This window comes from Ursus arctos, unplaced genomic scaffold (genome assembly GCF_023065955.2).
Source record: "Ursus arctos isolate Adak ecotype North America unplaced genomic scaffold, UrsArc2.0 scaffold_18, whole genome shotgun sequence".
Lineage (NCBI taxonomy): Eukaryota > Metazoa > Chordata > Mammalia > Carnivora > Ursidae > Ursus > Ursus arctos.
Window position 1 is genome coordinate 11,174,398 of NW_026622852.1, and position 26,796 is coordinate 11,201,193.

Below are 26,796 nucleotides of genomic sequence, written 5' to 3' on the forward strand. Positions count from 1 at the left end.
AATAGTCAGCTCTGCTTTTGTCTGCTTTTTTTTGTAATCACATATCCCTGCCTGACAGATCTCTTACACTTCAGGTAGGAGAAAAAAAATACGTATTGGGAAATGTATAACAGCTATTAATATATTCTTAATATTTATTTTTAAAAATCATAGGAGGTTGGTTCTTGTTCAAAGTTTTACATGCAAACACCACCGGACTTAATATTCTCAAGGGGGAAGAAAAGACAGTTTTAGACGTTTCTCACAAGATACTCAAACAGAGTTCACATTCAGGTGCAGTATTATTTCCCTCAGGTGAAGATACTCTTGTACTTTGGTAGAGTGATTAGCAATCTGGATTTTAAATACTCTGCTCTCCGGGAACAGAAAGAGTAGCTACAACTAAGAACATCATTAAGGCTGAACAGTTTAAATGAAACAGCTACAAATATAACATAAAACACAGATACCCTATAAAGGTTCACAAGGGATTTTGTGTGTGTGTGTGTGTGTGTGTGTGTGTGTGAGTCCAAAGGGTGAAAACGAAGTTCTATTAACTTGTATGAGGTCTCACTTACTCTTGACTACGTCTTCAAATCAGACACACTAAATAATAGTGCCAGAAATAAATTCCTCCAGTTAAAACATGTACGTGTGTGCACAGTTAACATCTGAAACTGCACAATACAAAAGCAGTGGATAACAAATGGGTTTAGCCACTTTTCAAAATGATTAGTATTTGGGAATAGATGTGTAGACAAATAGAACGTAGGCTGGGGGAAAGGGAAGAAAACTAATACCTACAACCGGCTTCTACAGTGTTCTTGCGTAAAATGCCGCTAGAAGAAAAACTCAAAGCACTAAACAGATATATTTAATATTTTGTTTTGACGCCTTCACTTAAAACACAGGTTCCAACCATTGCAACTGTCCGCGAAGTACATAAAAAATAATAAGGCAGGCCACTTTCTGCCACTTTAATCCTGGGTACACAGGATTATTTTATGATATCTTTCGTACATCAGCTTTACAACAGCTTGACTCTAGGGTAAATGGGAACCACTATAAATCGCACGCTGCTTTCAAAACCACTTTAATTTCTGTCAGCGTTACTGTAACCACAGTCTTGGGCGCATGCTACTTTTGTGTGTGTGTGTATGTGTGCGCGCGCGCCTGCATCTGACAGTCGCATCTCCTACACTCCAGTTGTGACTTTGATCACTGAAACAAGAGATGTCACATTAGGGGGAAGGGAAGACGGAAAAAAAAAAAAAAAAGCCAACCCGCTATCTCCCTTTTTCCTACATATTCCATCTACAGGCAGAACGGTAAATCAGATCCCCAAGGGGGGGTAACAATAGCAGCTCTGGGTGGAAGCAAACTCAAGGGAAGGGAGTGGTCCAACCCCATTTCTAACAAATCACTTCCCCGAAAGCGGACAGAGCGCTCATCACCAGGCGAACTCATTGCACGCTGCCTCGCTGCAGAGAAGCCGCTCCGAGGAGAGGAGCTGTGCTCGAATCTCGCCTTCCCATCTCCTCCACCACTTGCACTTGGAACTTTTCTTAGCCTCACTACCCAGGGGATTTCATCCGGTTTTCTTTCTTTTTTTTTTTTTTTTATAATTCTGTCCCCTCCCCGGGGCCCCAAATGTCACCCTGCAATCAATGTGTAAGTAGAACAAATGGGCTCCTTTAAAATTGCACCTCAGAAATCTGTCTCTCTTGGGTTTATTTTCCTGTCCTCCGTTTTGCACATTCTTCATAAAGCCTCCAGGAGCACTTCCTACGTTTTCTTCATTTACAAAGGGAGGGTTCCCGAACGCGAGGGAGAGGGGAGGGGAAACGCCAAGGTGCCGGGACCCGGCGGCTGTGTCCTCGCCGCGCGGCGCACCAGCGCGCCCAGGCGCCCACGCCCAGCCGCCCGGCCCTCACTCGCGGGCAAGTTTTAAAAGTTACCGTTGTCCAAAACGCTTTCCTCTCCGCCCCGAGCTCCCTCCAGCGCTCCATTCATCCCCCGCCTCCCCTCCACTCCGTCCGCCCCAGCCCGTCCCAACTCCCTGGAGCCTCTCGCTCGCCGGCCGCTCACCTTTCCTCGCCCGCCGCGAGAGGGGGCGAACTTCCCGAGACCCCTCACACACACACACACACACACACACACACACGCACACACCCCCCAAACCCGAGCTCTCCTCACAAACTTGGGCCAAGTTGAGGGGAAATTTCGGGAGCACGGCAGGGGCCAGGTTGGGCTGGGGTTCTCCCCTCCTGCCCGCCCTCCTCAGCGCCCCCCTCCACCTCACGCCGCCGGACTTGAGGAAAACACGGCCCCCGGGCGGCCCCGGGGGCGCGCGGGCACGGGGCTCACGTCTGACGAAGTCTAGAATAAAAAGGAAAGGAGGGTGGAAACTTCTTACCATCTCGGCATGCTGGTTGTCAAGTGCAGCCCCCGCCTCTTGGTCTCCTCTTAGCGGCCGCGCCTGGACCAGCCCCTCAGCCGCCTCTCGCTCCTTCTGTCTCGGCCTTTCTTTCCCTCCCCCTCCCGATTTCCTCCCGGCCGCCGCTCTCGCCGCCTCCGCCTCTCCCCGCCCGCCCGCCCGCGCGCGCCCTCGCCGCGGCCCCTCTGCGCTCAGGTGACTGATTTACACACGCGCCCAGGGTCGCCCTCGCTCTCCAAGTCGGAGCCTGCAGAGTTCCCCTGGCTCCTCGGGACGAAAAAGAAAAAAAAAAAAAGAAAGAAAGAAAAGAAAAAGGAACGGACTGTCCCGGGTGGGGGCTGCTGCTGGGGGCGGGAGAGAGAACCGCGGGCGAGGTGACCTGGGGCGGAATTGCAAGCCCCACAAGTTTCTCCTCTCTGCAGAATTGTCGTGACTACAATGTTGCTTCCCTTTTGCAAAATAGAAGTGGGTTAGTTTTGTTGTTGTTTGTCCTCAGATTTCTAGGGGTTTCGTGAGGGAGGATGTGTATCCCCCCCCCCGCCCTGTTACTGTTCCCCCTGCTCCTAGTGGGGATGGAAAAACAACTTTGGCGCCTCCCGGGGGGTGCGGGCGTGGAGGTGGAGGTGGCCGTCAGCGCCCAGCTGTCAAAGAGAGAATCGCCGAGGAAAGGGCGCGAACTTTATTCCGACTGCAGCAAACCGCGGCGTCGCTTTCCTTTTCGGGCGCTCGCCGGTCTCTGTCCCCTTTGACCAGTTCCTCCTCCCGCACCGCACCGCCGCCGCCGCCCCCTCCTCCTTTCCCCTTCCCCTTTTTCTCTTTCCGCCGCGGCTGCCCCGGCGCCCCTCGCCCCCGTCAGCCCGGGTCCTCCGCGCGCCGCTGGACAGAAGGTGAGGGAAGCGGAGGAAAACCCAGGGGACAGAAACTCGGGACAGAACGTGCTGGGCGAAAAGGCAAAAAGTTGCGCGCAGCCGGGGGGGGGGGGAAAGTTGCTGGTGGCGGCGTGTTTTGTCCCGGCCCAGACGCCGGCTTGCGGCGAGGGCTTCCTTCCCCTTCCCCTGGTCTGGGCCGCGGGCCTCGGGCTGGAGACGGCCCGGGGAGAGGAAGGGGACCGCCGCCTCCGCAGGGAAAGACCAGCCACATCTGTGGGTGACACTCAGCCGACCCGCGTCGCCCTGCTCCGGGGACGCAAAAACGCACACGTCTGCAGCTGAAGGACATTTCTTAAACGCAGGCAAAAACACACTCCCCGACCGCAAGGATGGGGGTTGGGGGCGAATTTAATCATCATCAGCTTTCTAACGTACACTCTGTGCCAAAAACATCTCCGCGTTGTGCAGATTTATCATAGCTAGAGCAAACTTTCTGCTTATCTGACATGGGAGGAAGGCACAGGTTTCAAGCCTACTCTCTGAGCCCTAGAAATCGGAATCGTCCAGGACTTGCTTGGCAGAACAACAGGTTTGAATCATCCCTCCTTCCTTTCTTCTTTCCCCGAAGTAGAGGGGCAGAGAAAATGCTTCATTGCATCCAGAGGTCAGAATTAAATTCCTTTGAAAATATGTAGCCTTGGAATTACATAGTTTTATTTTCTTTGATACACAGTCTGCGCTTAAGTTTAATATAAATTTTCACGATAATTAAAAAGAATATTTGGGGAGCCATGATGAGGAACTGTGGCCCAAGTAGCCACAGCTGTTCTGAAAATGTGATTAGGCTTATTATTCACGTGGATCCCGCTTTTTAACAGCGGGGCCACCGCACCTGCAGTTCTGTGTACTGATTGGGTCCAAATTCCTGACCGTTTTTAGGCCCTTAGAAAGCAGATTTCAACTCATTTCTGTATTTGTATGATTCTCGGCATCATCTTGGTGTGGAAAGGTTTGTCTGGTAAATGCTTCTATATTATTTATAGTAAATACCTTGTAGAATTCTAGGCACATGGTTCATCTGGAGTTTTCTAGTGGGAGACAGATTACTGCTCGAGAGCATAAATCAAAGTAAAGACTAATGACTAACCGTATATATAAATGCATGTTATCTAAGAAGGCTCATCTTTAAATGATTTGATTAAGGTGTGGAGCATGTGCCCTTATTCTGTAAACATCACTGTAACATCATCCTATAGTTTGTAGAAACTGATTACACAAGGGATAATGATGACCAAATGTGCATTCTGAGCAACTGAGGATCATCACAAGAATTCTCCAGAAATGAGCCAAGTTCCAGTGTGTTTTCCTGTATCACGGAGAGACGAGAAAAGCTAGTTGCTAATTTCAGAGTCATTACCCATACAAATCCATTCACACACTTACCGCTCTGGACAACTGACAGACCAGCAATTGCCAAACAATTGTATTCACACAGTGCTTTTTTGGCTGTGCACCGACTCTGGCCAACAGCAGAAGTTATTCCACATCAAGTAACCTGTAATTTACATTCCCCTGATTGGTTCCAGATCTGTCTGTTTTTGATGTTAGCATACAAACAATTTATGCGAGGCAAGATGTGTCTATTTGGGGTCCCATGCCTTTCTAGAGAGTCCTCATTATAAAGAGGGGGGATGTGTTGGGCTGAAGAGCAGCCCTTGGAGAAGGTGGAGACATTGACAGAAGCAAATATATAGAGCATTCCACAGCCTCTTATTTCCTCTAGTGGGTTTGTATGGAAATTGGAATAAAACCTTAAGTCTTTTCTATGTCCTGCAAGACTTTAATGATCTATACCTGTTGGACTTTTCAACTCTTTTCTCCTTTTTTATTCCTCTCATGAATATGCTCAAGTCACACTGGCTTTCTTTCTGTGTGCCTTGCCAAGGAAGCTCCTTCCTGCTCTTTGTCCTGCTGTTCTACCTGGAATATTCTCCCACAGTTTCCAGTGGTTTTGTCTTATCCATCACATTTCAGCTCTAACTTCACTTCTTTAGATTCTAATTAAACTAGCTCTTTGCCCACGTCCTGAAACACCCCCCACACTTTGTCCCATTACTTACTTTTCTTTATATGCCTTAGAAGTATCTGAAATTATCTTGTTTATGTGCTTATTAGTTTTCTGCAACTAAAATGTAAGCTCCATGGGGGCAAGAGCTGTGTCTACCTTGTTCACTTACATAGTGTCGGTCTGTAAAACAGTGCCAAGAACAAAATAAACTCTTAGAAATATTGTTTGAATTAAGGAAGAAATGTCAAAATCATTACGCTATGTTAATGATGACCTTAGGGCCAGACAAATTCACTCTAAGAATATGGAGGGGGGGGTGCCGTATCTGTTCTTTTGGGGCTGGAGTAAAAACTGTTGACTTCCTGTACCAGTGATCCTCTGGGGTATCCCTATTTGTCCCTAAGACCCTTTTAGGAGGGCCATGGGGTCAAAACTATTCTTATTATATACTGAGAAATTATTTGCCTTTCTTATTCACATTCTGTCACAAAAGTACAACAGGGTTTTCCAAAGGCAACATGACGTGATATCCAACAAACTGAATGCAGAAGCCAAAATGAAAAATCTTCCTATCTTGTTATAATCAGACATTATAAAGAGATTTGCCAAAAAAGTGTAAATCAGTGCCACTTTTCTCATTATTTTTTTTTTGGTCTGGAAAGCGTAGTTATTTTTCATTTTAAAATATGGGTATGTATTCATTTCCTAGTACTACTATAACAAATTACCACAAATTCAGTGGCTTAAAACAACAGAAATTTATAATTCTAGAGGTCAGAAGTCTGAAATGAGTTTCACTAAGCCAAAATCAAGGTGCCTACCGGCCTGCTTTCCTTTCTGGAGACCCAAGGGGAGAATCCATTCCCTTACCTTGTCCAGCTTCTAGAGGCCACCCACATTACTTGGCTCCCGATACCCTTACATCTCAAAAGCCTGTATGATAGATAGACGTGTCTTTCTCATCTGTAGCACTCTGGCACTGCCTCCTTCTTTCACTTAGACCTACCTCGTGACTACATTGGGCCCATCTAATAATCCAGCATAGTCTGCCTATCTCAAGATCTAGCTCCACATGAACTTTATCACATCTAAACATATTCACAGGTAGCTGGGATTAGGATGTGGACCAGTATTAGGAGGCTTCATTCTGCCTACCATGGTATTATAACAAATGATTGGCCTATTATTTTAAATGAATTAATAACTATTTAAAAATCTTCAGAGCTTAAATTTATGACACAATAAATACCAATAGCCATTACCCACATAAACCAAAGCTCTTTTCAGTCTTCAATAATTTCTAAGAGGTCATAAGACCAGTTTGAGAATCACTGGCCCGCGCAATAGCTGTTTTCCCTTCCTCCATGTCTCAAGTTAAACTAGATTGTACTAAACTGATTATGCTAGCCCTGTTTCCTTTGCCCTGATTGGTTTAAGGATGGGCATGTTACTTAGTTCTGGCTGATGAAGAATGAGGGGAAATCATTGAGGGGCTTGGAGATAAGATCATTTTATTCATTAAAACAAACAACAAGACTGGCAAGAAGTAAACTGTCCCTGTTCTGCTCTGAATGTTAGGATGGGAGAATGTTGCACTTGAAACAGCTGCATCCACCTTGTGACCAGGAAGGAGTCCACACACCTGGGATGACAAGGTAGGAAGGTGGAAAGCACATGAGCTCTTGATTTTGTTTTTGACTTGCTGAATTAACCAATGCCAGGTGGCTTGAGACTCCTTGTTATGTGATGTAATTCATCCCTTTGTCATTTAGGCCACTTTAAGGTTAGTTTTCTATTACTTGCAGCTTAAAGCTTCCTAAATGTTACAGAGACATAACAGGTCTGTGTCATGTTTTCATGCAGAAATTCCTTCCTGTTATTTTTTATCAAATTTATTTTTTTCCAAATTCTGAAAAAATCTGTACAGAAATTAGTAAAATGGGGAAAGCATTATAATTCTCCTTTAAGAATGAGAACTTAACAATAATTTTAGAGACATTACTAGTTCAAATGAATGCAAAAGCAGGAAATGCTGACACACGTAGTTGTAGGTTACTGGTGACCCTTCCAAGAAATGGTTACCATCTAAGCAGTTAGTTTTGTTTGTAGCTGTGGCTGCATTATAAGTGTGTGTTCATGGCCCTGTCTGCTGCTAATGATAAGTCATTCTTGTGAATTAAATAAATGTAAGTTTATTTGCATAGGATATTCTATACAGTTTCTATGAGTCTTGTTTCAAGAAATACCATGTTTTAGAAACCAAATAAGTCCTTAAATTAAAAATTTTCAACATTTGATTTTGTGCAGTGCTCTTAATCTTGCTAGGAGATTCTGAACGTTATTCAAATACTGCCCAATATATTCACAATGGACTGCAGTTCTTTGTAAATTCTTTAACCTAAGAAATGGAAAGAGAAGGAAATAAAAATGTTATTGTGGAGGGAAAAAAATCTGACCATAAAAAAGCAACTCAATTTCAATGTCAAAATCAAAATTAGGGCAGACAAAATATTTTTACCCTCAAAAAAATGAGTGTACGTGGAACAACATATATGCTAATCCTCAACTTGAGAATGCTTGCAGACTCACAATTAACAATTTGACCAATGTTAACATAAAATGAAAGAAATTTTTCTATGAGTAGAAGTTTAATCATGAAACAAAGATCAAGACTATCAGAGAAGGCAATTAATGTATTCTAAGTAAAATTTCATTCTAATGATAGTAATTTGTAAATATTAAGTATTTGTTGTTCAATCTCACAATTTTTAATGTTTTTTATTTAGGATTTGTTTTGATGTTTCTTTCTTTTTTTCTTTTTTTTAATGATTTCCATTATTAAAAATCCTTATAAGGTACACTTAATTTTACTTAAATATATAATGTTTATTACTTAATATTATATAATGTTTTTTAAATATATAATCTTCTTACAAATATATTAGTTCATAATACTAATAAACCATGCATTGATTATTATGTTAGTTTTTACAGAAAACTTGTAACCCTATCACAGGAAAAGGATTCACTATTTGTGATTATGGTCACTATGGTTATTTAATAATATACAAGTGAAGGGTTATATAAATACAGAATAATTATGATTTGGGAAAATCTCAGGAACTTCTGCTCTTCCTGAATCCAAAGATTAGTATCTGTCAGGAATTTAAAAACATAAGATCTGTATTTGTCATATCAGAGTATTTCTAAATTGTTCCACTGTAGAATATTTTTCAAATTCTGCATTATTTTATAATTATCCATCAATCATTTTGTGGATAAATGCCCCACAAATATTGATCCCAATCTTCATTCTCTTTGACTCTCAGATGCATTTGATATTGTTGGTGGACTGCTTTCCAGAACTCTCCCCTCTGGTGGTTTCTTTCACACTCTCCTTCATCATGTCCTCTCCCCACTGCTTCACACACTCAGTCTTCCCCCACACACAACGTGGGAGTTGCCCAAAAGGTCAAACCTCCCAGCCTTTCTCCTGTCTTTATTGTGGTCTTCTTCAGTGTCTGAACCATCCCAAGTGCAACATGACCTCTGTAATCATTTCTGTTTTCCCCCAGTTCTACTCCCTCTGCTTATATTGTCTACACAGATCTTGTAAGTTGAATGCTCAACAAATAGCTTATCTTCACCTCAAACTTCACCTGACACTGAAACCATCAACAACCCTTCCTTTTATCAACAACCCTTCCTTTTTCTGTCTTTGCTGCTGTTTCATTCACTGAACGGCAAACCTTATATATTCATCTTTGAACCATTTTTTCCCTGCCTTCATCTTCCAAATCAAGTCATTGACAAAATCACATAGAAGTTCCTTCCATTTACTCCTCATGTTTGTCCATTCCTGCTTCCTTCATATGACCACCATCTTTTTCAAGTTAACAAGTGCAGCAATTTTTCAGTTATACTCATATCGCCTTCCATTTTCATTATAATCCATTTGCTGCCAGATTTTAGCTTTTTCACTTCTATTTCTTTTACATGTCCCTCCCTAGCGCAATAGATGGCTAAATAAATAACTTTTCCAAGTCACCCTGTTTTCTACCATGTCGAGACAACTTGTAACGTTTGCTTACCTTTATTCAACTTTCACACTTAGTACAATGCCTGGTACCTAGTAGTTGATCAACAAATTTGTGTTGAACGAATGAATGACTTACCATATCTATACAATGTTTTTTCCTACATGAACTTGCTGCTGCTCTAGTCAGATAGGGTTCTACTCAAACATGTGTGATCATCTCTACATTTTTCTCTGGCTTTCTAACTGGATGCATACCTTCCTCTTTACCTACTCCTATTTGTGCCAATTTGCTTCCACCAACGGTCATTTGAAATTGCTAGAAAAAGAGGCACGACTACCTTAAGATCATTTATGATTATGGTTAAAATTTACTATCTACCATGTGTTATGTTCTTTATTATCTTCTTTACATATTTACTGAATCTTCCGACACACTGTAGAGTTAGACATTATCCTCCCTACCATGTGGATGAAAAAGAGGCTTGGAAGCTCTAAGTATCTTGCCTAAGGACACACAGCATTTGAGTGTTAAAGTGAAGATTGCATCTCAGGTTTATCTTCTAGTCCTTAAATACCACCCATCTTTCAAGGATTTGATCAGATGCCACATCCTTCATGGAACCTTCCTTTATTTCTGTGGCTTTTTTCCCCCTCTGATCTTCTACAGCATTTATAGTCTGGATCATTGATTCATCACCTAATTGGGTGCTGTTTGTGTATTTATGGTTGTCTTACATGTGTCTATCTTATCTCCTTAATGAGAAAGTAAGCTCTTTGAGGACAGAAACCCTAATGATTACACATTCTCAACCCTTCACCATCCCTGGTGGAGTTACAGGCACATAAACAAAGAAAAATGTTTAATGAGATAACTTATGATAACATCTTAGACATGAAATAATTTCAGATGAAAAGCATATTTCTACAGGAATTAAAGTCCTCTTATCACAGATTCTAACAGTACATGTGCTTATGGTAAATTTTGATTCCAGTCGTGTCTGGTCACTTGGACATTAGGGCCAGGCCACTTTCTCTTTGCTTTATTTTAACTGCATACTGTTTTGATGCATTCACTTGTTGCTTCACTCCTGTAGTATGTCAGCTGCAAAAGTAGGAAGAGTCTTTGTTAAAGCCTCATTGCTTCTGAGTTATGTGGATAATTGCCATGTAATTGTGTCAAACGGAGCCACCCCTTATGTATCTTTGCTCATCTCCTGTGTTCTCTCTGCTTGTGTAGCCAAGTCACCTCTCTCCTACCAAGAAAATATGTATCTCATTTATGTACCACATACTTGTTGCTCCATCCATATATAATTGTTTAGTGCTTACCCTGGAAATGCTTTAAAAGTGTGCCTGGTTGGTTAAATTTTAAGGCCCTCATTCTTATCTTACACTTATAAGCGATTTATCTTCTAATTTGCCTTATATAAGCAAAGGCATTTATTATTTTGCTGGACTAATGGTATTCATTTATATAAAACCATGTATGACTCAACTTGTCTAGCCTAAAAAAATGCAAGGGTCTTGTTCAATGTACTGAATCTCTTCCCAAATTACCAACCAAAGTGAAACACTTTCCAAGTTTAGATTTATAGCCAAATAAAACTCACAGGAAGTAATTTACATACAAGTCCATCAAGTCATCAAGCATGAGACTGATGGCCATTTTGATAAAGTTGATGAGATTAAAATGCTGTAGGGCTTTAGGCCAGGTGTAAGAAGACTGGAGGTTGAGCTGAAAACATGGTTTACCTAGAGATGGCCCTATTTACCTTAAGCTGAGCTACTGCATCTTCTGGGGACCAGAAAATAGGAAGTAACACTCACTGAATACCAACAAATCACTTTACCCAGATTATCTCACTTCATTTTATCAACAACCCTGTATAAGGTAGTTATCATTCCCGTTCTGCAGGCAAAGAAAATAAAACTCAGAAAGAATAAATAACTTCACAAAGGGCCCAAGGCACAAAAATAGAAAACCCAAAATTATAGCACAAGCTACCAGTTTCCATGTCAATGCTTTGTCCATTAATAGGCATATGTACTAATTGACCATATGGTCTCATACTCTCTCTTACATCCCCAACGACTTTGGAGAAGTCCCAGTCACTTAGTTACATAGCATTAACGTGCACGCCAGCCCGTAAATAGGACTGAGCAATTGTATGGCCTTCTCTCTACTTTATACATAATTAAGTGTACCGTGCACTTTTCCAAATGTAGCTTTATATTGTGGTCTTCTTTTATTTGTAGATTTGTAATGGAGAAATATTAACTTGTATGTATCTTTAGCTTAGAAGTGGTTGACATTCTTCCCTCCCAAAAATTTTAGTACAATAGCATTGACAATGTTATTATTTAAGTTTTTTTTGTTTTTTGGTTTTTTTTTTGTTTTTTGTTTTTTTTTTTTTCAGAAGTGCCTTCTGGTATAGTAGGCAAAAGCAATCTGGTGGCTCTGTGTGATTGCTATTCACACTTGGTAATGAATAAATTCCTTTGGCTCTTTTGGAGGAGTCAGAAGGGAGTCATTGGTTTAGTAGAGCTGTGGCCTAAAAACACCAAGCCAGCTCATCAGTGCTGCTGATCTCGTGCCCTTCCTCTGGCAAACCATGTGTCGGATGTGGTAGGAAAAAAAATCTCCCTTTCAGCAGCAGAATGTGTGCAAGCTACACCCTGAATTATCCCATGATGACCTTGCAAATGCAACACATGCCCTTGTGACCACAAGGCCCGACAACTGTAATTTCCTCTGCTTTTCATCAGAGCTCCTCTGCTGCCTACAGCAGACACAGCATGTATGGTACAGCAGCTCTCTGAAGCCTAGGATACCTGCCCTCCATACTTTACTACCTACATGTAAAAGATTGTCCAATAGGAAGTTGGCCCCACTGCTTATGCAAACTTTGAGTTCGTCTTCCTGGCTGAACTGTAAAGCCTGGCTAAAATTTACTCTACAGTCAGCTGACATTTGGGGGTATTACCTAATGCACTTGCTGAAGTCATTCCAAAGATCCATTATTAGGCAATTTCTTAGAGCAAACCAGGGGTTAAAGAGGCACTTCCTCCGTGACATCATTGATGGGTATTTCCTTTTTTTTTTTTTTTTTTTAATTTAAATTCAGTTAGGATGGGTATTTCATTCACTGAACACATATATATTTAGCGTATCCTAGATGCCAGGCACTGCTCTAGGTACTGAGGATGAAGCCCTGAGCAGAATAGAAAAGGCCTGGAGTTTCCCTGTGCTTACTATCTAGTAGCGGAGATACAATGAACAAGTTAACAGATGAGAATTCAAATGGTGACAGATGCTTTAATAACAATGAAATAGGGTGCTGTGATCCAGAAAGACTAGGAGTGGAATGTTGGTGGTAGATAACTGTGGTTGTATGTTTTACATTCAATAGTCAAAGACTTTTCTGAGGAGGCGATATTCTGCTGAGATTAGAACCATGATAAACCTTGTAAAGATCAATGGGAAACTCCTCCTAGGCACAGGCCCTGAGGTAGGGAAGAGGTGAGAAAGGAATTCAAAGAAGGTTAGTGTGGTTGGTATGTCCTGAGGGAAGGGAAATAGTGGGAAGGCTTGAAGCAGGAGTGAGAGACCAGGCAGAGAACCTGCACATGCATATTCAGTCAAAACCTTTACTGTAAGAAAAGACCCCAAAATGTCTGTAGTTCCAGATGAGATGAGGTTCGCCAACCAGTGAATCCACTGTTGGATTGGGGTGAGGGAGGGTAAGGAGAATAGAACCTTGGGTACATGGTGGGAATCCTCCGTGATTTTCCTTCTTCTAAGACTTATGTAGAGGCTGGAATTTCCAGTCGTTGCAAATGCTGATACCAAGTTCCACAACTTGATCCCCATCGCCGCCTTTGCACTGTCATTGGCGTCATTTTTAAATTCCCAGCATTTCCTAAGGATTCAAACGATGGCATCCTTTTAAAAACATTATATCGGCTTATTATTTCATTTGCATTACACTCAGAGTAAAAGATGGACATGCAAGCCTAGATATTACCCATAAATGCAAAGTGGCTTGACATTTAAAATAAATATCCCAAAACCCCAGTAAGTATTTGCTCACCACATATTTTCTAAACCATATTGAGAAAAGCTCACTCAAACTTCTGGGACACCCTTGGCCCTTACTCTGACTCTCCAAATGGCTCTCTTGAAGCCTCCCTGTGTGCCTTCATCCTCCCAGAGCTAGTGGGTATCCCCTCCAAGGAACGTTGTGTGGCCTCATCAGCAAAAAGGCAGCATACCTGTGGTTTGGTACAGAGTGAACTGGGCCAGGAATCTGGGGAGCAAGGCTTTATTCCCATCATTGCCAGTCACTCTGGGATCTTGAGCTAATCAAATCGTCTCTGTACTTTAATTTATACCCATGCAAAATGGAAAACATAATACTGTAGTGGTGCTCTAAACACGCACAGCCAAATCTGATGGGAACAAAACACTTAGGGTATTTCATTTGTTTAAAACTCAAAGACATGACCTGGAAACCTCCAGTCACAGAGCCTGGGAGCTCTTAAGGAAGCCTAACACCAAATAAGATGAGGAGAGTTTTACTCTATTTTGGATCTGGGCAATTAGATCTGGCCAATATCTCTTCCTGTGGAAGGCTGTGATAAACAGAATGTTGAGGGAAAGCTGACCAAAGGCTAGACTGCATGAATATTACATGCAGAAAAGCTCACCATTCACCTATTTATGCCCATAATATCACATTAAAATACAGCAGAGTCTGATGTTGCTTAAACTCTTTATTAAGTAGCTTAAACTCACTATTAAGTGGCATATTCCTCCACAATGGAAGGTTTCGTTTCAACTTCAGTTCAAGGAAGTTTTTCAAATCCTGACTTTGAGTAGGCCATTGTCCTCCCATTGAGGGGCAATTATAATGTAGTTGCTCACAATGCAGAAGGAAGATAAGCACAGTGAGGGGAGGCAAGAAAAGTGCCATTAACAAAACCCAAATAGTCATAGAAAGTCTAGGGAGACCTTTCTGGTTGGAGAAATAACTAGGAAGTGGTATTTGAAAATAGCACTGGAAAGATTCCAGTAGGCAGAGGGCACAAATTCCAGGTGGAGGAAAATGAATGTGCAAAGAAAGAATGTGTAAGAAGCAAGAAATACTTGTTTGAGATGGGGGAAGGGCAAGTAGTATAGATCCTAAGAACAGTTGGTCTCAAACCTGGCTGCATGACTGAATTAACTGGGAAGCTTTTAATAAAAACACAGATTTCTGGGCTCCTTCCCAGACCTTGTGAATGAGAATTTTTGAGAATGGAGATCTAGATTAGCTTGCGTTTTTCCCGTTCCTGTTCTCCAAATGATTGTAAATGGGCAACTAGGTTTGAAAAGCACTGGAGTTAAGTTTTACCATACTCTGAAGAAACTTGCTCTGGTTGGCCATGTTATAGAATTGTGTTTTCCAAATGTAGTTTTCAAAATCAATTTGGTGAATTTCATTACATACTTAAAAAAAAAAAATCCAAAATATCAGAATGTTTTGTATGCTTTAAGGTTAGGAACTTTTTGTAAACGATTTATTTCTGTTGTTTGAAAGTGTGTTTGCTTACATAAATGTTTGTGTTCTAGTTCTTTATATATTATAAAATGTCATTTCTTACTGATTGCTTCAATCAAAGAAATGAAAGATCCGATTATAGAGAACATTGTATATATTTTGGTTGATAATGGGGAGCTATGGAAGCTTTTGATCTAGGGAATAAATAACATGATCACATTTACACTGTTGAAAATTATTCAGGCAACAATGTATAAGATGGACTGAAATGAGAAAAATAGGAATGAAAGATTAATTAGAATCTGTATCTATTACCAATTTTAAAATCAGACTGATTAAAATACATATGAGTTCTAAAGTTATTTATACTTCTAATTAACATAATTAACATTTTTCTTTACTAGGTCAGCAGGCACGTCAGGGTTGATCAGGAGTTTCAGTTATTTATGAACAGCAACTATTACTTAGTCTCTATTAGTCCAAAGGTTGTGATTAAGTGATACACTTTATTGTATGAATTCTAGGGGGAGGGAAAATAAAGGGAAATACCTGGAGGTGTGTTGTACACAATTCAAAAAGTGGGGTTTAGTCTAGGATATTCATTAAATTATAGACCATGAAAGGATTTGAATAGACTTCTCTCCAAAGGAAATGTACAAATGACCAATAAGCACATGAACATCGTTAGTCATCAGGGAAATAAACACAAATAAAACCGCATTGAACACATGCTACAACATGGGTGAACCTCGAAGACATTATGTTAAGTGAAATAAGCCAGTCACAAAAGGACAAATGCTACAGGGGTCCACTTGGATGAGTAGTCAAACTCATAGTGACAGAGTAGAATGGAGGTCACTAGGGGCTAAGGGGAGAGGAGAATGTGGAATTATTGTTTAATAGGTTTAGTTTAGAGTTTAAGTTTAGCAACATGAAAGAGTTTTTGAACGGATGGTGGTGATGATTGCGTGACAATGAGAATGTACTTCATGCCACTGAGCCATGCACTTTAGAAATAATTAAGATGGTAAATTTTGTATTATGTGTATATACCACAACTTAAAGTTGTTGTTTAAATCACAATAAGACACTACTTCAAGGGCACCTGGGTGGCTCAGTTGGTTAAACATCCAGCTCTTGATTTCGGCTCAGGTCATGATCTCGGGGTTTTGAGACTGAGCTCCACGTCAGGCTCCAGGCTGGGCATGGAGCCTGCTTACGAGTCTCTTTCTCCCTCTCCTTCTGCCCCCTCCCCCCACTTGTGTGGTCTCTCCCTCTCTCTCTCTAAAAGGAAAAAAAGATAAAGATACTACTTCACATCCACTAGACTGGTGATAATCAAAAGACAGATAATAACAGATGTGGAGAATTCGGAACTCTGATCCACTGCGGTGACAATGTAAAATCATGCAACCACTTTGGAAAACAGTTTGGCATTTCTTCAAAAAGTTATATGTAAAAGTTAAACAGAAAGTCCATCCCTAGGCATATTATACCCAAGAGAACTGAAAACTTATGTCCACACAAAAACGTGCACAGGCTTGCTCACAGCAGCATCATTCATAATAGTCAGAAAGTGGAGACAACCTGAATGTCCATCCACTGATGAATGGATAAATAAAAGACTTCATAGAATGAAGTATTATTCAGTCATAAAAAGGAAGGGAGTACTAACACATGCTACAAAATGAATGAATCTTAAAAACTTCATGCTGCGTGAAAGAAGCAAGACACAAAAAACTGTATGTTGTATGACTCCATTTGTATGATGGATCCATGGTAGACTAATCCATACAGACAGAAAGGAGATGTGGTTGACAGGAGCTGGGGGAAGATGGGAATAGTGGTTAGTATTAATTAGCATGATTTCTTTTTGGTGTAATGAAAATATTCTGGAGCTAAATATTGGTGTTGGCTGCACAACCTGTGAATATACTAAAAACTACAGAACAGTGCACTTGAAAAGAGTGAATTTTATCTCAACTTAACGATGGAATACACTTTACCCTAAGTTCATACATAGGGGCATTGGGCACTGTGATGAAGCAAGCATACATGTTACCTGAAAACCTGACTTGATCATTTCCTAATAATGTGGTCATATCGTGTGCCCTGAAACAGATTACGTGACTGCTCTGTGGAGTAGTTTCGTCATCTGAAAAGTGGAGGCAATAATACTGCTTACTTCATAGGGTTAGGCTCTGAGGATTAATGAATAAATCCAAGGAAACATTTTAGCACAGTGTATAGCACATAGTAAGAGCTCAATATTAGCTAGTATTCTTTTTCTTAAATACTATTTCAGGTAATTTCAGAAGTGCTGAAAGACATAGAACACTGTATGAATCAGGAAGTCATGAGGCAGGGGGCATTACAAGTAAGGAAGGGAAAGAGGATTAATTCCTTGTAAGTAAAAGGGAATATTGTAGGTGAACCAAGCTCTTTAACAATCTCTCTGCTTTCTTCTTCCTTAGCACTTATTACCTTTCAACATTAAATGTTTGTTATTTGTCTCTCTCTCCCAGGAGAATGTAAACATTATCGGTGTACAATTTAGCTTTGTTCAGTGCTCTTCCTGGCACCCAGAAACAATGCAGGGCTCACAGTAGGTGCTCAATAGTATCTGTGAATGTGCAAAATAAAGGAATGTTGGAAGGCGACCAGGGAGACAACTATTGAGACAATGTTGTTTTTAGTTCCTGTTCAAATCTGGGACAGGGATGGGTTGCTTATTATCCCCAATTCCAGAGCTGAGGCTGGGAAGCTGGAGCCTCACCAGTTCATCACAGGCTTTGCCATGAACTAAATTGTGTCCTAAAGTTCGTATGTTGAATCCTTAACCCCCAGTATGATGGTATTTGTAGGTTGAACCCATGGGAGGTAATTAGGGTTAGACGAGATCATAAGGGTAGGGCTCTCATGATGGGATTGGTGACTTTATATGAAGAGGAAGAAAGAAGAGATGGCTCTCTGCCTTGTGAAAAGACAGACAAAAGCTAAGAAGAGAACTCTCTCCAGGAATGGAATTGGTCAACACCTTGATCTTAGACTTTCAGCCTCCAGAACTTTGAGAAAGAAATGTCTGTTGTTTAAAAGTCACCCACTCTGTGGGATTTGGTTTTAGTAGCCTGAGCAGAGTAAGACAGGTTTCCTTTTTTCCATGGAGACCCTTGAGTGTGTGTTGCATGGGGAGGTGGTGAACAATGCCTTTTAAACTCCTATACTTTCAGAGGCAGTTACAAGGAGTGATAAAACCTTTTATACTCACGATTTTTCAGGAGGGGAATGGATATAAATGCAAGGAAACTAGATTTTTCTGTCTTGCCTAGGACTGGCTCTGCTATCTTCCATAGTCCGTATTATTTTTCTAGTGCTTACTGATTACAAAATGTGAAGCTATTTTGGCGCCATCCATCTGGGTAAATGAACAGGTTAGTGTCTGGCAAACTTCTCAACTGCTTCATTTGGCTACTGAAAGGTTTGATTTGGAACTAGAAAACCTGGGTTCCCAGACCCAATTTTGATCCCTATTTGCTGCACGACTGTAGACAAGTTATATAGGACAGACACTTGATTTTCCAGATCATCACCAGCGAAATTAGTAAAACCTAATCCACTCTTGTTCACATAACTCAGAATATATTCAAATATTTTGTCGACTCTAAGGAGTAGTAGAAAAGCAAGTTGTAATAATAATTACTAAAGTCAGGGCACCTGGCTGGCTTAGTCAGAAGAGCATGCAATTCTTGATCTCGGGTTGTGAGTTTGAGCCCTACGTTGGGTGTAGAGATTACTTAAAATCTTTTGGGGCACCTGGGTGGGTCAGTCCATGAAGTGCCTGCCTTCAGCTCAGGTCATGGTCTCAGGGTCCTGGGATTGAGCCCTGTGTCAGGTTCCCTGCTCAGCAGGGAGTCTGCTTCTTCCTCTCCCTCTGCTCCTCCCCCTGCCTGTGCTTTCTCTCAAATAAAAAAAATTTAAAAATAATAAAATAATAAAATAAAATCTTTTTAAAAAATGATTAAAGTCAGAGACACCAGGGCGGCTCAGTCGGTTGGGCGTCCAACTCTTTGTTTTGGCTTGGGTCATGATCCTGGGGTCCTGGGATTGAGCCCTACGTCAGGCTCCATGCTCAACACAGAGTCTGCTTATTTCCCTCTCCCTCTCTCTCTGCTCTTCCCCCTGCTCCAGTGCCCTTGCTCTCAATCTCTCTCTCTCTAAATTAATTAATTAAAATCTTTTAAAAAATTACTGAAGTCAATAATAACCATTTGATAACACCTGCCAAGGGTGTGGGAACAGGCACATTCACACACTATATTTTCTTAAGTTTATTTATTTAAACAATCTCTACACCCAACCTGGGGCTTCAACTCACAACTCCAAGACCAAGAATCACACGCTCTACCAACTGACCTAACCAGACACCCTTCATTCACACACTTCTGATAGAAGTGTAAGTTGGTGCAGCTGCTACAGAAGGCACTTTGACAATATTTATCAAAATTATGGATGCGCATATTTTTTGAACTTCTAGGAAATCCTAGGTATACTTACACTTGAGGAAAGTGACATAGTAATTCATTGTAGCTTTGTTTGAAATGGCAAAGAATAGGAAGCAACTAAGTGTTCATCCGGTAGGGTAATGAATAAATAAGTATGGTATAGCTATACCGTGGAATATTATGTGGCTCTAAAAAAGAATGAACTACTGAAATGGAGTGATGTATAAGAAGGGGAAAAAGCAAGGGGAAGAATATCATATATAGTATGCTACCTTTTGTATAAAGGGGGGGGAAGGGAACATCTGTTCGTATTTGCATGCATATGGATAACCTATGTCTAGAAGAGCACACAGGAAATTGATGGCACCAATTGCTAGTGAGGGAGAAATGAGTGAGAGGGAGCATTTCAACTAGATACATTACTTTGCATCTGTTGAGTTAGGAATCGTTGAATGAATAACCTATTTTGAAAACAATTTAAATGATAAATTACATGGTCAACTTCATTCTGAAAAGACTTATTTCCAGAGGATCTGTGAATCAAATCTAGTGTTTTAATGTATAAGCAATGTGCAATAACAGAAAATAATGTAAGTAAATGTATTCAAAATATGGAATACATCTAAATTGTTATACATTTAACACCTTCTTCCCTAGAATGCTGTACTATTACTTTGGAACCCATTGTTTTTATGAGAAGATACTCTTTAAAAGTTTAAAGAAGAAACTGCCTTCTTTAAAAGTAAAAATTTAAAAGTAACCGAAGAAAAAAGGACTTAGACATTGGGAATCACAAGTTAATTAGCTCCTCTTTGTTTCCCGTGTTCTCTGATTACCTCCCTCTAGCAAATTTTTTTAAGTTTATTTATATACTTAAGTAATCTCTACACCCAACATGAGGCTAGAACTCACGACGCTGAGATAAAGAGTCACAAGCTCTTCCAACTGAGCCAGCCAGTTACTCCCTTCTAGCAATTTTTTAAGAATAAATTGCAGTACACTATTTTAAAACTAAATATTAAGTCAAATAGAGGCCCACTCATTTCAGAACATTAGACCAGAAGTTTTGATAAGAAAATCATGTGTGTAAGTTCTTCAGCACTTAAAGAACTTAAACTGACATAAGGAAAGGAACTTATACAAACTTCAGGCATGAGAAGAGCTGGGTTTTTATACATGAAAAAAGAATAGGAATTTTGAAATGCAAAGATAGCTGTTGTGAAAGACTCATTTTTACAAGGCAGGTGTGGTAAATTGCAACATATGGCATAGATACCACCCATCCTGGTATGTATACACCTTTATAATGTGTCTTTGCCACTCCTTTCAAGTCTGTTTGCCCACGCCTGTGAATCTGAGCTGGACCTGTGTCTTGCTTTGATCAGTGGAACGTGGCAGAAATGATGGTATGTGATTTCTGAAGCTACACCTCGAGAGGCCTTGCAGCTCCTGCTTTTACCCTCTTGAAACTTCACGCTAAGAACACATAGCCTACTGGAGGATGAGAAGCCACCTGGAAGAGAAACAAGGTGCCCAGCCCACGGCCAGCACCAACTGCCATTCACGTGAGCAAGGCTCTCCCTTCCAGCCCAGCTGACCCTTCAACAGGATGCTCCTCTTGAACCACTAAACCCAGGTGAAACCAACCAAGGAACAGCCGAGTCCACCTGCAGAATTGTGGGCAATAATAAATCATTTTACATCATTAAGTTTTAGGGTTGTTTGTTACCGGGAAAGAGTAAGCCCATTAGCAAGGTACTTTCATTTTTACCGGGCACAAATTATACCCTCTGCCAGGCAGGTTCCTTGTTTGTTTTACACCACTGCTGGTATCCCTACACCGTGCCTGTTATAGTCCACCGCATACACCATAGGCACTCAATAAATACTTGTTAACTAGCCCCAACACACGTATTAGCCTTTGGGTATATTTATATTTCTAAATGTACTAATTTACTAATTTGCAAACTGCTGAAAATCAACGTAATTATCATCAACAATTTGTATTGCTCTCATATCACAAGTGAAACAATAGAACATATAATTGGGATATTGCTCCCTGGCTGCGGTGTATTGTAACAACTGTCATAACAATGCTGGTAGGATTATACATCGAGTTAGCCCACAAATGTGGGTTAATAAATGAACCAGTGGACTTCTGTAAATGAAACCCTAAGACCATTTTTTAAATTGCCACTAAAATTGTACTGAGTAGAGTCATAATAAACAGATCAATGAATCTTGGCAATGGACCAGACATCCTTCCACTGATAAACTAATAATCCCTTGCAACTTGTTTACATAGCTGTCTCACTTAATACCGACATCACAAAAACGGATCCAAAATAACAACAATAAATATGCTGCTCGGGAAGAAAAGCAGAAGCAAATGAGGAAACTAGAAAATACCAATATAAAATCAATTATCTCAGTGATAAGGAATTTCACAGGGGCTAGGTTACTTTTTCAAGTTGGCCATCATTCTGATGTCAAATCAGAAGACACTTGGCATGCCACCAAATTTTATTCCAATAATGGAGCACTAATGTGCTTGACCAACAGAGGCTACACTGCTATAAAGCACTAAAACACACCCATCTGAACTGCAAACTATCTAGGCATGTATTTATTCCAAGAGGCTCTAAGATGCATTGCTGTTCTTTTTAATCCTCAGAATATCAGGGAAACCACACATGAGAATTTGGACAGGCTTGAGAGATGCAGGGTTTTGACATTGGAACAGAGACTGAAGTAGAGGGGTCCACATTCAGATTATATATTCAAGATGCTCCTAGTCAAAGGACTCCCACAGAGCAAAGCTGGAGGGGAGAAGGAGGGTCAAGTCTCCCAAGTGCTCTTCCTCTGTCCCAGAGGCTCAGCTTCAGCTGGCCGATCCTGAAAAACACTTGATTTCCAGGGACGGTGTCACTGGCATGTGGAGAACAGAGAATACTAAGAAACTGATTTCATTCTTAGTAAACTAGTGACTTGAAGGGTGCAGGTTCTCTCAGGACTCACAGAACTACTCAGCTGGTAAGTAAAATTTGTCTCCAGAAAACCTGTGATCAGTCACCCCTCACAACTGACGTTAAGGTCCAAGATGGGCAAGACCTGAACCATGAAACCCCAAGGCAGCTGTATGAAGACCTCAGACTTGCAAGAAAACACCTGAGTTCTGCTTCTAGTGCTTCTGTGTGCAACCCATGATGCTGACCAGTAACTGAACCTCCCAGAGCTGGATTTCCATGATCGGTTTTTAACAACTGCCCCTTTACCTCACAGCCTCCTTCCCATCACCATCCTCCAGTTAAAGAAGTTACACCCACACAGTGAGTCTCCTTCCTGTCCATGGGGGAGAGTGGCAGGACACACTTGTTGAATAAACACAGAGAGAAAGAACCACTTAGCAGGGAGTGGGAGTGTAGAGAAATCTGACTTAGAAAAGCTCTCCATCTCCCTGGCTGCTTTTGCTTTTCCTACATTTTTGAGTGTTAAATACTTGGGAGGCCCTTTTGGGACCTGGAAACTGCCTTTGACTCCAGAGAATGTGGTTTTATAGTCTTTTAATTTTTAATTTTTTTTAGAAGAGCAAATACACTTTGTGTTTTATAAGTGAAATTATCAAAGAATTGAATACTATTGAACATAAGTCGTTTTTATCTACACCCCACTCCAGCCCCTGTTATTATTTTGGTGCATATTCCTGACTCTGGAGAAGGACCAGAGACAAGAAGGACCAGAGACCTAACTGATCGAAGTTGGCTGGACTCTTTGAAGAACTGGAGATAGGGTACTCTTGGTCATTTAAATGTAGTTTCAGGGTTAGGAAGCAGGAAAGGGTTCTGGATTAAAAACCCTAATTAGTAATAAATACCTGGCATGGTGGCTGGCAAATCCCTCGAGAAGAGGAAATACTCATCCAGTTAAATGGGTATCATTCTCATTAACCCTGATGCTAGTGTCAGTAACTGGAAAATATGTTTCCCTTTCTATTTACCCAAAGTCCCAGTTCAGGCCCCTACCTTTTGCATTAAATTTTTGCATACACTTACTGGTGAATTTTAGCCTGCAGAGAAATGAACATGTTGCCTTATACCCAGTGACAGTTAAATATTTATCAGGTGAATAAATGACAAAAACCCTTCATTGGTATCAGCAAATGTAGCTTGAGATGAAACTAATAAAACATCAGATTCGGGGTTAAAAATCTTCAACAGTGCATTGAGTGCATTAAATAGTGGAGTCTTACATCAAGAGAGACATGTTTAAAATAGAGGTTACTTAATGATGCTTAGAGGAATTTGTATCTGCTTATTTTACTATAACAGGAAAATAAAAGTATTCATTAAATGTCTGCTGAGAGATTGTTGAGTATAGGGAATGTATGTTTTCAGCTTTGCATCCCTCAGCACTGAGCACAGTGCCTAGCATATAATTGGCACTCAATAAATGTTGGTTGAATTATTGAGTGACCAAAGAAAAACTCCATTGAAATGAGTACCTGGGACCAACTGAGAGAAGTTTCAAAGTATGTGGAATAAAGACTATTTCAATATTTCACAGCTAAAATATTTTCTGTAATGGTATAAATTAATTTGGGAAGTATGGTCAGTGTCTGAGCAGAAAATAATTAAAAGTAATTGTTATTTTAATTCCCTTTTGGTGAAGTACTTTCTTTAAAACACCAGTAAATTACCATTTTATGATTGTGATAGAATTTCTAGAAGAATAAAGAGGAGTGATAAAAATGAACTATATTTTTTTTTTTTTGCAAAGTAGGCTACTTAAAAATTAAAATCAGTTTTGCATTAGAATGTTACTTAAGTGTTTTAAAATCTTCATTGTCTGCCTTTCTTTTTTAGTGCAAGAATAACTAAACTGAAGGAATTTTTAGCAGGAGTGTCATCATCATCATCTGAACCCTTTGGGGGGAATGCCCACAAAATTAAATTAGGTGTTCTCTGGTTTTGACTCTTAAGCTACAGAGAAATAAAATTTAGAGACTATTATGTACTTTTTTAGAAAATGTAATTTAATTATATCCTTCTTGAACTTTACAACATTAAGGAACTCCAACATTATGGTATCAGTGAAATATCTTGGTATGAGAACAGTTTAAATATTTTCTTATATTAACAAATCAGTGCTCAGAATTAAAAATAGTATCTGTTCTCAGTTTTCAAGTTACAAAGCATTGAATGCCTACTAAATTCTATTTCTGTGATGAACACAGGTATACTTGAGCCAAGGTCCATCCCTACTGGAGCCTCTTTGCTTCATGGGGGGGGGGGAGTGGAGGAAGACACGCAAAAGTTGTCATTAAAACCTCATAGTATAGCGCCACCTGGGTGACTCAGTAGGTGAAATGTCTGAGTCATGCTTTCAACTCAGGCTGTGATCTCTGTCCTGATCTCAGGGTCTTGATGTGGATCCCTGCATCAGGCTCTGCGCTCAGCGTGGAGTCAGCTTGAGAGTCTCTCCCTCTCCCATCCCTTCTGCCTCTCCCCCTACTTGCTCGCTTGCTCGCTTGCTCTCTCTCTCTCTCTCTCTCTCAAATAAATAAATAATTAAATAAAATCTTTTTAAAAAAGCAAAAAACACCTCACGGTATAAGTCAGTTATTGATGTGAGTAAATAGAGGCTCCTTGCTGTCCTAGAAAGAGAGGTAGCCCAGACACAATTTGTGTTCAAATTCAGGTTCTTCTACCAACCAGCTATGTAACCTTGAGAAAGTTTATATAAGCTCTGCAATGCAGGGTTCTCCTTAGGGAAATGGCTTTAAGAACACTGGCTTCTTGAGACTGAAATCATTACATTAGCTAACAAAGGAAAAGGGTCTGAGAAAACTAGCTAACGCTCATGAGTGCTGTGTTCCAAGTATCATGCTATTGATATTTCACATACTACTCAATATCCATTTTCAGAGGAAGAAATCAAGGCTTAGAGAAGTTGGCTATTGCTTTGAGGTCACACAGTTATTAAGTGGCCTGAGTGGGGCTCTTCTAGATTTGTCTGACTTACGTATGTCCTTAACCACCACAGTTTATTGCCAACAGTTTCCCATCAAGTAAGAGAAATAAGGAGCACACAAATAATAACTCACTGTAAAATACAGTAAATGCAATCAAAGAGGTCAACAAAGGCAAATGGGAGGATGGAGGTATTATTTCCAGCTAGTGGATCTTCATGACAAGGCTCCTGATAAGAGCTGAGTTCAAACAAGGAAAACCAAAAGATGTGGTGGGTTTAGGGAGTCTGAAAAAGTACTTGAGGTACTTCGCTGTCTCGGAGAAAGCCTGCACATTGCCATTCTCAATGGACCTCATGCCAATTTTCCATCCCTATGGTGTAAAAAAGCCTGTTCGAATCAATAACTCAACTTCTGAATTCTGAAGAAAGATTTGCAATCTATTCTTCAAGATTTCTTTTTCCTAACATGCCAGGGGATTGGGTACATTATCAGGAGTAGCAGAGGCTTACAATAGCATTGATCCTAAAAGTAGTAATTTTTCTTCACTCCTGATTTGGGATAACTCCAGGTTGACTCCTACTTACGGGGCCAGCCCAACAAAGCCTCCCTGATTCTCTTTCAATTTTTGGCCCTCTGATCCATTCGCTTAGGGCTTCTTTCTGCTGCACTGCTAAGAGTGATAATACCCAATATTGGCTCCAGGTGTTAACTTATCAGTAAGTTGTGGCCTTCCAAGTCAAGCAAGTAATGAAAAATGATTTGCCAGCAAGGACCATACATACCTTCTCAAAGTGTATCATGTAGGCAACTATCTGCCCATTAATAATATGACCAGCCCCAATAATAGAAGACATAGATTCCACCCCTCGACCCCCAGCCGAGCAATACAGTTAATCTATACCACATTTGTTAAGGCTTTTTTCCCCCGCTCAAGTAGACCGTAGATTCTGACATCTAGCCCTTTCTTTTGGAAGGATAAACCCAGGATTGTGTAATCTAAAGAATGGGACCACGCTGACCTGCACTTTTTACTCCATTATCCATTATTGAAAGTAGGGATCCTGCTTATTGTTGTAATGTTTTTATGCCCAGGATGACTGAGACGTAGTAGGCACTTAATGTATGTTGCATGAATCTGCTTAGCCAAGTATTCTTAGACCTATATACCTTTGTGCTTTTACTCTGTATGCAATGACAAAAAATGAGAAAGCCCTGATATCCCTTAGGTCTACTTTATCCAACTAGGTGTGTTTAGGTACAGGCAGTTAAGAAACCAGTCATGTACTATCATATCTCAATTATCTATGTTTAACTATAGGAGATTGACAAATCAGATACATACAGCTATGTATACTGTTATATATAAGAGCAAGGGGACACTATAGATAAAA

General features: G+C 40.6%; 2 protein-coding genes across 17 annotated transcripts in view; one reads left to right on the forward strand and one right to left on the reverse strand.

Moving 5' to 3' along the window:
* BNC2 (basonuclin zinc finger protein 2) overlaps window positions 1–2,563 on the reverse strand; it is a 415,729-nt gene extending 413,166 nt beyond the window's left edge. For 9 of the 15 annotated variants that reach the window (XM_048223386.2, XM_044386912.3, XM_057313457.1 and 6 more), the window contains exon 1: window positions 2,396–2,506. In XM_048223386.2, the coding sequence (XP_048079343.1) occupies window positions 2,396–2,398 (3 nt within the window). In that variant the 5' untranslated portion in view covers window positions 2,399–2,506. Of the gene's footprint in view, window positions 1–2,395 lie in introns of all 15 variants that reach the window. The other 6 variants (XM_048223379.2, XM_026506490.4, XM_057313454.1 and 3 more) reach the window with 4 other exon arrangements.
* Window positions 2,564–3,046: 483 nt separating this feature from the next.
* The window catches only part of CNTLN (centlein), a 495,968-nt gene continuing 472,218 nt past the window's right edge, over window positions 3,047–26,796 (forward strand). The window contains exons 1-2 of one of the 2 annotated variants that reach the window (XM_057313468.1): window positions 3,047–3,303; window positions 6,932–7,008. The gene's annotated coding sequence lies outside the window, so the exon portion shown is untranslated. Of the gene's footprint in view, window positions 3,304–3,857; window positions 3,875–6,931; window positions 7,009–26,796 lie in introns of those variants that run through there. The other variant, XM_057313469.1, reaches the window with a different exon arrangement.